General features: G+C 43.1%; 2 protein-coding genes across 2 annotated transcripts; one reads left to right on the forward strand and one right to left on the reverse strand.

The window, feature by feature from the left end:
* The first annotated feature begins 243 nt into the window (after nucleotides 1–243).
* Nucleotides 244–1,465, forward strand: LOC119284881. The gene is made up of 4 exons (XM_037564048.1): nucleotides 244–559; nucleotides 655–744; nucleotides 838–934; nucleotides 1,056–1,465. The coding sequence occupies exons 1-4, from the start codon at nucleotides 403–405 to the stop codon at nucleotides 1,189–1,191; spliced, it is 480 nt and encodes a 159-aa protein (XP_037419945.1). The 5' UTR covers nucleotides 244–402; the 3' UTR covers nucleotides 1,192–1,465.
* A 205-nt stretch (nucleotides 1,466–1,670) lies between these two features.
* Nucleotides 1,671–11,312, reverse strand: LOC119284880. The gene is made up of 9 exons (XM_037564047.1): nucleotides 10,882–11,312; nucleotides 10,078–10,266; nucleotides 9,286–9,378; nucleotides 8,888–9,070; nucleotides 8,712–8,814; nucleotides 8,438–8,623; nucleotides 5,168–7,575; nucleotides 3,165–3,772; nucleotides 1,671–2,392 (listed from the first exon to the last, which is right to left on the reverse strand). Exons 1-9 carry the CDS (start codon nucleotides 11,080–11,082, stop codon nucleotides 2,389–2,391), a joined length of 3,975 nt encoding a protein of 1,324 aa, XP_037419944.1. The 5' UTR covers nucleotides 11,083–11,312; the 3' UTR covers nucleotides 1,671–2,388.

The raw sequence follows: 11,312 nt of genomic DNA on the forward strand, positions 1-11,312 counted from the left end.
CCCCATAGCTTGTATATAATGTAGTAAACAATATTTTTTTGAAAATAAATAAATTTATGTAAATATTTCTATTGATGGACCACCCTGATCTATTGGGCTGGCTACGCCACTGTACGCGAACCAAACAAACTCCGAGCGTATCGTTTGATCGCCGCTGCAAGACTCGCATACATACACAGAAGAAAAAGATCCAAAGGGCAATCTCCGGGATCACCCCCATCGTTCGTGGCTGACAAGAGAACAGGTAGTGAGAGTGGCGCCCACCCTTCCCCAATCCGCCCACCAGCAACCTCCCACGTCAGTCAGAGTAGCTCAACGGCTCATCCATCCATTCATCCTCTCGCCTACGTTGAGGCAGCCCACCAGCACGAGCAAGAAACCACTGAACACTAGCGAGGCGCCATGCTCGGCCTCTGCGTCCTCTGCGGCGCGCCACCGGCCACCGTCTCGGCACCGCCGCCGAGAGCCCGCTGCAGCGCGCCGGAGAAGAGCGGCCGGGCGTTCCTCCTGGGCGTCCCTGCGGCCGTCTCGCTCTCGCTCGCCCTCTGGTCCACCCCAGGTAGAGTGCAAATTCCTCACACAGTCAATCACGTATGTTTCCATTCCACGTACGACAACGGCCAACACCGTTGAAATTTGTGTGCGGACTTGCAGTGAGCGCCGGCATCCTGTCAGGGTCCACCGGGCTGGAGTCGGTTCCAGCGCCCCCGATGCCCCGGCTCGAGTTCCTGGACAAATGGAATGGTTGGTTCAGCTAGCTAATAGCTCTACACTATCTCATCTAATACATATCAATTTATTTATTTTCCGTTAATTTGCACTGAATGAATTCTGAAGCGGAGAACCAGAGGAAGTACGCGGAGAATGACTCGAGGTTCAAGTCCTCCAAGGTGCTCAAGGAGCTGCTGGAGAAGTCCAAGCAGAACAAACAGAAGTATGTGCTCGTGCTCACGTCTGTTTGCTCACTCCTGTGCTGGAACCAAGCTCTCTAACTGACTCCGTCCCATGTTCATGTGATCAATCTCTTTCGGGGCAAAATTTGTTGTTGATATCAGGAACGAGAGGGAGATCCAGGACAAGTACTGCCTGCGGGGCGCCGAGTGGGGCGTCGGCGACTGCTCCACGGTGGGGATGACGGACCAGGAGAAGGAGGACTTCATCACAGAGCTCAGGAAAAGAGTTGGGGAATGAACGGACCACGCTGCAGCATCCGACTCAATTGCTCGCCAGAAACAGAGTTCTGGCACTGCAGAGCTGCTTCTTGCCACAGCGGCAGGATGTAGTGGTAGCATAGTTATTACTAGAGAAAGAGAGATTTGATCTGAGGGGGGGATGAACAGTTGGCAAATACACAATCTAGTTCAGAACAGCTGATGGTTTAAAAAGGTCAATGGGAATAGTGGCCTCTTGTTATGTCAGTAGTACTCCATGCGAAATTTGAATTTTCTCCGTCAGTTAACTGTTAGTGTAAGCCTTACCACCAACAAACCCATAAGGAAAAGTAACTGGTGGCGCACTTCGATAGTTCAAAAATCCATTTGAATACCGACGGATATGAAACTCGATTGACAGAGCATCAGATTGCTCAACACAAGAGATGAGCATACAACCGACATTCTCCCTGTACCAAAATCAAACTGCACGTGAGTAAAACCATCACAGAGAGCACGTCTGAAAAGGAAGTTGATCAAACGAAGCGATCGATCTTTTCATTAGCCGAAGAGTAATACAGATAATCATATTCCTCGAAGCTAGAAACTCAACTTCAAGATTCTTAAACCCTAATACATCTAACGTGAAAAGTTTTCCATATGTGAAAACATGATTACATGATCTTGCTTCTGCCAAGTGACACGAGTTCACTATTAGCTTCCGGCTCTGGATGGGTGTCCAGGCAGTACTAGTAGAATCCGATGATTTCCCAGTCTTGTCTCTGATATCGAGATGGCAGTACAAGGGCTGGCATTCTCGCTTAACCCTTCCTTGATCATATCCTTTGGGTCAATAAGAGGATATATTCCCGTCTTCCCGGTTCCATGGTTTATTCAGAAGATAATTCTGCTTTAGTCTGAAAAAGCCCAGTAAAGCATGTTGAGATGACTGATGCGTCTTTCCATGGAACTAAATATTCCCGAGGCATCTCAAAGTATCATCAGCTGCTTGCCAGTAAAATGACCTGCTGCTGACTGATGTCTCTTTGGACGAACTAAATATTGGTGAGGTATCCGGCCACCAGCTGCTTACAGCTAAAGGCACATTCGCACTCTGGGCACCAGATGGTCCAACAATATGCAGTTGTGTACGACATAATCACAGGCACCAGAGCTAAATATAACTGAAGGGTGTGCATCGGTTCAGTATCAGAGCCAAGCTATCGTATCCTTCCAGCTACCTTCAGAAAAAAGAGAAAACAAAAGGATCAGGTGGTGACAACAAATGCTGCAAAATACTGACAACGGTAACAATCAAGAAAGCATTCCACAGAAGCCAACTGAATAGTTTATGAAATTATTATGTAATTTGATCAAACTGTAATTCATTTAATGACACATTTTTTGAAGAATAGAACCAAGTAACTACCATGTAAAATAATCATCAGAATACTACTTATATGAAACAGACTGATATCAATTATCCTCTCTTTCGGTAGTAAAAAATATGGTTAGCCAACAATAACTGAATAGCTCCTCAACAGAAAATAGCTATCCAAAGATATATGACGGTGTTTTCCCTGAGATAACTTCCACTTCATTCTTTATTCCATGTTTTGATGAACATAACTACTGATGTGCCAAAGTTAAAGCTTTCACAGCTCCATCATATCCAGCATAATGAAAAAAGCATTGTAAAAATGTCAGCTCGACAGGTCATATCCTCAAGGGCGGCAGAAAACGCTGAAGAGTGAAAGTTAAAGTAGCTAAAACTCAAGTGCGTCCCAAACATATCACTCATTAGGTATTTTTTTTGTCAATTCTAGCTAGGACAGTAGCAATTGTTATCACACTAACTCTGATGATGCACATAGAAACACCTACCAGTTTCTTTACGCAAATAAAAATGAAGTATATCATACATCAATAATTTGGTTTTCAACAGTAACTGCTCACACTTAAACAATAATACATAAATGATATGCAAGAAAAGAGACAAGCGAGGGGTATTACCTGCGAGGTTGAGGTGAGGATGGTTGATCAGGAGATGAATGAGAGGAACTAGCCCTAAACGCAGTATGTCTTTGCCCATAAAAGCCATTGGCCATTACTTGGCGAGTGGGCTGTGGTAGATCACCATCATCTGCCATAGAGATTGGCCCCAGTGAACCAAATTCAAGCGGTTCAGAGGAAGAGCCATGATTTGCAGCTGGTTCGTATGGGTAAACCATAAAATATGGTGAATCTGAAGCACCAACACCATTTGGCACTGCATATGGTGATGAGTAAACCCCATGTGCGATATTCCCTGGTCTGTGAGTAGAGTTTGTGGATCCATGAGATTGACCCTGTCCAAGGTATTGAGCACCTGCCTCATGCCTGTGTGAGTCATTTCTATAGGATCTCCGCTGCCTGTCAAACTGACCTTCATCTGTTGTCTGCCTATCAGACCTCATGCCATACCTCTCTGACTGGCTACGTCCATAGTTGCGGCCTGTATTTCGTTGTCTTGAGTTTGCCCAACTTCCTTCTTTATCACTATTGTCACCCTTGTCACTATTATAACCTCCTCTGAAGTATCTTGAACTCGAGGGACGCTCTCGGTCCCTAAATGGAACCTTCTGAGAAAATGCAACGAACAGAATTGACAGCTTAGTATTCCCAGTTAAAATACTATCATGTTCGTAAAGCAACTATCACGTTCATAAAGAATCGCCTGATAAACTATATTGCCCTTGAGGCACAACCACACAAGTAGGGGCATAGAGCTACACATCACCCAGAATATCTTATATCCATGATATAAGCTCTTGAGTTTCCCATGCAGCAACAGATGACCAGTCACTCCAGTTAGCTGAGACTCCGTCAACCATATTGCCAACACCATGTGCACACTACACTTGGGGATACTGAAGTTGTTCCTACTTCCACTTTTGGAGGAAAATTACTACTTTCACTTAGCGATGAGTGATGACTAAAATTCACACCATTGTAGCGATCTAATATTTACGGGGTATTATAACCACATTAAGTACAAAGATAGATTGCTTAGTACAACAGAACCAGATCGGTGGCAACATTTGAGTTGATGGATTGCTAAGGAAACTTTCAAGAAGATGGTTCCGGTTACTACTTATTTTACTACTAATGCTTCTTGACTAGGCTTTACCGGTTACTACTAAGCATCCTGGAACCAGCCACTTGGTAACGGTACTCTCTGCCTGTTTCTGGGGTACAAACTGCATTCATGACAAGCTGAAGAATATCTTCTCTTGAATATTACAGGTAAACACATTTACCGTTTTTTAATTGTACCTATGACACAAATTCATCCATAAAATATACTCCCTCCATAGGGAGTATAAATGTTACAATCTCACAGTAGGGTCATAAATGGATGGATCAAGACAGTCTGTTTCTCAGCATCTATGCCGATGTGGAGCTTCCGATCTCAATAGACGGTATAAATCTGGGCCGTACCAATTCAAAGGATACCTAAATACATCTGTTTCTGTTTGACAATAACAGCATGCCCCTTTCCACTAGATCGTTTGAGTAATATGGAATGCAGCTGGCTACCAACTTAAAACCTACTCCCTCCGTTCCTAAATACTCCCTCTGTCCGAAAAAACTTGTCCCAAGCTTGTCCCTCAAATGGATGTATCTAGCACTAACTCGGTGGGAGGGAGTATAAGACCTTTTAGAGATTCCACTATGAACTACATACGGATGTATGTAGTCATATTTTAGAGTGTAGATTCACTCATTTTGCTCCGTATGTAGTCTATAGTGGAATCTCTACAAGGTCTTATATTTAGGAACGGAGGGAGTATGACATATCACAAGCTGGGACAAATGATATTACATTTCAGAAAGATGATGCTGATCAAACTATACTGCTAAAGCCAGTAAATTTACAAAAGCTCGTTCTTCTATATTATTTTTTGAGATACCAAGAATAAGCATGTTATGTTTGCAATAAGGTAAGACTAATGAACGAATTATTAGGAGCTTACAGGATTTGGCAAGTAGGTTCCTGTTCCACCACGGTATCTGGGTGCATGCTCTCCATAGTGCGGAGGAACAGCAGTAACTCTTTCTGAAGCAGGCTGTATTGGCATCATAGGAAAGGCTCTTTGGCCAGGACCCACCATCTGTGTCCAGTTGACATTCGGTGAAGGTGGTCTTCCAGGCCCATCCCATGGAACATGCCCTTGCATGTACCCTGGAGGCACTGCAAAAGGGTATAATACAGGACCCATGGGGCGTGCATCTTGGCAGAATCGTCCATATTGTAAATTCTGCCAATGACTGGCAATATCACTGTTTAGAATGTCAGGCTTGTGATCATAAGATGGATTAGCTACAGTACTGGATGATGCTGTTGAGGTAGCACTGTTATCAGGTTGGTGAACATCATTGAGTGAACTAAAATTTTGAACAGCAACATTGACAGGAAACTGATCAATTCCGTCATTTCCCTCGAACTGTGGAACAGATCCATCACTATTGCCAGGAACAAATGGGAGCACAACAAAAGGAACTGGTGGACCTGTTGGGACAAAAGTCAGTCCAGAGTTATCAGCTTGCCTCTGCTGAGAGGAACCAATAAGAAAAGGTGCAAACATGGGATTAGGCATCCATGATGCGTTAAAATCATTCCGTACTTGACTAGTTCTTGATGGATCTGACGAGACAGACCCTGTTGCTATGTCAGAAGCTTCATGCCTAATAACTGGCACTACAACACCATTCCTGGCGCCTTCATCAGCTTCTGCCGGCATATGGTCACTGGTATTTCCTGTCTGCCAACCAGTCTTACTTATGCTGAGTGTGGTTGTGGCAGGGGCTGGAAAGGCAGGCTTTTTTTCCCATTTGTCCCTCGAAGCTCGTGATGTCTTTGCAGCTCTTTCATCCCACGAACTCTCTGACAGAGGTTTGCTTTTGGAAGAACTGGGTTGTGAAGTAGTTCTCAAATTTCCACTACTCATGGGGGCATTTCTCCTGACTTCTCTACTTGTTTGATTTTGAAACATGTTAGTATAGTTTTCCTCTACTACTCCGCTATCCTCAACAGTATATTGCATCTGCCTGTCCAAGGGGGGGGCAGATACACCATTAGGTGAAGAGGAACGGTTGTTGTCATCAAAATGATGCACATGTGAATCCCTTCCTTCATGGTTGAAATTTCTAGACAACCGAATACCATACTCATACTGAGTGTTGCCAAGATCAAGATTCGAATCTGATGTAGTACTTTTTTCACTCTCATTACCATCCTCTGTGTTTGGTGCAAACGAAGGGTTGTAAGTATAATGGGCCATAGGTGGTGGAACAAATCCTTGGAGAAACTGCATGTTGTGCAACCACTGGCTCCCAATTAAGCTAGTTGGTGGAATCCCGGCAAAAGGTTTTTGAGGAAAAGCTGTTGGAGGCAGTAAGGGCAAAGATGCTACAGACATATGAGAAGGTAATTGCATTGGCAATTGAGCCTGTCCATTGAAACCATGCAACTTTGCTGATGCCATTAGATTAACTAGAGCATGTTCCTCCTGCTGCATCTCCGATGCCTCAGATACAGAAGGAAGTTCTTCGTTAATCACGAAACCATTGTCTTCATGATAGCTGCTGGAAACACTATTTGATTCAGAAGCTGCTTTTGCACTAGGGTGAGATGAACTGTTCATGGAAGACATTGACTCATCCTGTGAGGATTTAGTGCTGTGGTTGCTAGGCACTTCTGGGACTAAGTTATTCCTTCTACTATTGTAATCATTGTTCACAGGCTTCTCCATTTCTACCACTCTAGTTCGCCTTCCACAAGAATATCCATCAATAGAAGGGTCTGTCAGTTCAGGACTAGACTGGGTTCTTGCAAATGGAGACATGTTCTGCCCATTTCGGCCATTAACAAAGAGAGCATTTGGCATTCTCCCATCCCTTTCACTTGGCATTGATCCACCAGACCTGTTCCTTTCAAGCGGTTCAGAGACCTTGGTGTTGGGTTGTGTCACATTAACTTTTTGGTGTTGTGCATGAGAAACAGCAGGATGAATTGCCTTTGGTGAATTCCGAGGGCGTAGATCACTTCTCTGAGGTTGTTGAGAAATAGGTTCAGCATAGCTGTGAGAACCTTCAGTGAGACTGCCCTGATTAGCTCGAAGTTTAGGTTTTTCTATCTTCTTCTTGGGCATTGTTGCATTTTCGTGGCTGTTTGACGCTTCAGCAGGGACAACCTTCAGAGCATGTTTAGGAAACAGATTTGGTGTAGGTGCGTCGGGACGGTTCCCGCTCCCATGTCTTGTCAATGTATTTGTAAAGAACTGATTTACTTCAGCAATTAGATCTTCATTTGGACATTCAAGTAACTTTGCCAGCCTTTTTGCCCCAAAAGAAAAGGCACTGCGTATTCTAAAGTAATTGCCTGAAAAAGTAACAGGAACTTCTCTATCAGCACAAGAAAATACAATATAAAACTTGCTGTATTCAAGAGGATGATCAGCCACAGCAGCAAAATGACTACAAAGACAATATATGTAAGTGTGTACAAACAAACAATGTATATTATAGTTTAAATTGCTACAGATATCATCTCTTAATCAACCATGTATTGGCTTGGCCAAAATGGGAAACCTAACTCCTGTACCTAGAGCAAAAACCATTTAGAGCACGTGCACAGACGGGTAATTCCTTGTAGCTACTACTCTGTCTCATAATGTAAGACATTTTTGCAAGCTAGTTTAGCTTGCAAAAACGTCTTACATTATGGGACGGAGTGAATATTTATTACTTGCCTAGATACATCAGTAGAATGGTGAGCTTCCACCAGTTGAAAAGCTAGAGCATGTTATTTGTAGATACCCCATCCATTTCTTTTTACTCCGTATATTCGGTTTGTCTGAAGTCAAACTCTCCAAAGTTTGACCAAGTTTACACAAAAGTTTATTAACATTCACAATATAAAATGTATATCATTACATCATGAAATATGTTTTCATATTATATTTATTTGGTATAGTAGACGTTGATATTTTTAAATATAAATTTGGTCAAACTTTACAAAGTTTGACTTTTGACAAATCTAATAAGCAGAGTAAAACGAAACTGAGGGAGTAACAATTATGCATAATTTTTACCAAATAATTCATTTTTTAATTAGAAAGTATTAGTGAATAGAATCTGAGCCTATTGATAGCACTATAGCAGCAATAGGAAAAACCACCAAGCATGAACTCTGCTCAATTCATCTGCTTCAATTAGAATCTTTTAGGTAGTTTGATAATCACCTTTACTGACACTTCTTCCAAGATTGTTATTTGCTCGTAAGGGATCAATAACATTGAAGTGCTTTGAAACAAATGGTTGACCCTGGTTCTCCTGGGTGCGAGGCATAACTCCATACAGATGATTGCATCTATCCAGGAAGGCCTTGGTCAGCAACAATTCACCAGTGTCCATCCGCGGGGGTTCCGCTGCATGAAACAACAAAAAAATCTTAAAACTACCATGTTACAATTAACTATGAAACAGCAGTAAAGTAAGCAACATATATCAGATTACCAGTCATATCTGGAAGTGAACTTATAGGAACTGGCCCCCACAAACTCAAACAAAATTTCTCCCAATCAAAGTTGCTAAAGAATTCCAAGAAACGGTATAACACCTGCAATTGCAAAAGTAACAGATAAGCACTATTCTCATGCAAGGATAGTAAAATGCAAGAGACAACAAATCACCTCAAGTGGTCCAGTAAAACAGTTGTTGAACACGTGAAATATGTACAGAACAAGGGTCTCCAATGCATAAGTAGATATAAGACCATGGTGAGCTCCAAGAATACGACTCTCGTAGAAACACCATGCCTTTACCAATATGATACTCCGCTTGAATAAATGGTTTTGATTGATCAAGCTATCAACCTAATAAAATGAAAATCCATTAGAAGCGTATAGGCAGGAAAGTCTAGTTTTAATCCTGGAATCTATATGCAATAAGCAAAGCCATATAGTCGGCATTGTAAATCAGTAAATTTGATAGTGTTAGCTAGTGCCTAGTGATATACAGAAAAAAATTATTCCAGCAGGTCATTTGCACATGGTATACACATTCAGTTGATTTGAACAAGAGAACACACCTGTTCAAGGAAACAAAGTGTACACAATCCACCAACTTGGTTAAATGAGATATCAACAACAATGTTGTCCACAAGACACTTGATAAGCTTTACCTGTACATGATTCACGAAATACATTAGGATGATACCAAATGGATGGGGACAGCATAATACAGGTAATGAACCATAATTCATAATACAAAGTAACTTAAACAGAAGATATGTTTCCCTATTCTGAGAACTAATAGGTTAGCGCATCTTAAGACAGCATAATACAGGTAATGAAAGCTCGAAGTACTTTTCCATTACGCAATATGTTGCACTGGGACATCATCATCATCATCATCATCATAATAATAATAATAATAATAATAATAATAATAGGGTAGCGCATCTTAAGGTAGGGAGTATCCCAACCTTCCACCTTGATTTTAGTGAGGCAAAATAGATTAGCACATCTTACTGTAGTGAGTAGCCAGCTTTCTATCACAAATCTTGCAAAGAGACTGTAAGGGTGTCAGAGTATTCTGACACAAACAGAATGTCCACAGACATCTGTGAATCGCAAGAGTTTCCGGGGAAGAAAAGGGAGAGCATATGAATAAATTGAACTATCGCTTCCGATGAGTTGTGTACTTGTATTTGTTCTGTTCTACATGTGGCACAAATCAAAATACAGCAATGGTACTAATTAAACATGCACATGCATGCAGGCAAACGTATTAATTCAACACTGCTCTAGGTATATAGTTACCACAGAAATTAACTGCAAAATAATATCATATCATGTTTCGCTTATCAGAGAGAGACTACCTCCGCCTGAATATACTGAACTTCTTTTACACAAAATTCAGCATTTTCACTTTTCTCTTCACGCTCCAAAGCATCCCTAACTAGATTTGCCCAGGTATCCTTTAATTCTTCGCTATTACTGAAAGCGGTGACATCAATGTCACCATCCGGTAAGTAAGTCTTCAGAGGGACTGATCCAAAAGTAAAAACCTGAAAGAGTGAGATCAATTATATTTCAAACACATATAATCACCAGAAACAATATATTTGAGGCACGCAAAAAAAAAGGCAACACCGAGAAAGTGGCAACATGTTAGTGCAAAAAAAAACTTGTATGCAAGAAAGGCAAACAATGAAACAGGTAAGGGACTACTTCAACACTGACATCTACCAATGTACTTAGACAAATGCTCATTCCATAAGGTACACCAGTAAGTAGGATTGAATCAGGGCTACAATACAGGATTACTCAAAATCTTCCTGACAAAGAGATGCTGGTTTTGCATATCATATCATAGTAAAGGTCGATGTTGTAGTTCCATAAGCCTTTTGTGGTGTGAGTGATTGGTATAACCAGATGTGCTGCTCAGACAGACAACTATTGGGGAGAGAGGGAAGTATATGGTCAACTGGACTCTTTGTCCTGTCAAATACAACAGCAGCGACCTAATTCAGCTAGAACAAGCAACCTAGCATAAACAACCTGACTAACTCCATGTCTACGGATGCACTGCAGAAGACCAAGGAGAAGTGACAGACACTGCAAGCCACTAATCTCTGTTACTTGTGGAAGCAATCGATCCAGTTGTAACACCATTCGTATACCTGGCAGGAGAGGCAGTTCATGATGAGGCGCTGCACGTAGTTGTAGACAGCGTGCCTCCGGCCCTCGGAGTAGGCGTTGGGCTGGATGCGCGCGATCAGCTCGGCGGTCCGGGACTCGGCGACGGCCCAGCGGTCGGGGTCGAGGCGCCGCGTCACCCCCGCCGACGCATTGGGAAGGAGCCCGTTGGGCACCATGGCCATGCGCGCGCCAACCAATGCGGCGAGCCGATACCCTAGCTCCCAACGCGGCGGCGGCTGACCGGGGGACCCGCCGGGGGGGGCGGCAGCCGGCGGCGGGCCGGAGCAGCCCGCTTCAGCACGAATCGAGCCGAATCGGCGGGGACGCGGGAGGCGGAGGGGGGGCAAACCCTAGGCGGGCGACGGATCGGTCCGGCCGCGGGGCGGGGCGGGACGGCGGCGGCTGGGTTGGG

The sequence above is a fragment of the Triticum dicoccoides genome, chromosome 4A, assembly GCF_002162155.2.
Source record: "Triticum dicoccoides isolate Atlit2015 ecotype Zavitan chromosome 4A, WEW_v2.0, whole genome shotgun sequence".
Classification (NCBI taxonomy): Eukaryota; Viridiplantae; Streptophyta; class Magnoliopsida; order Poales; family Poaceae; genus Triticum; species Triticum dicoccoides.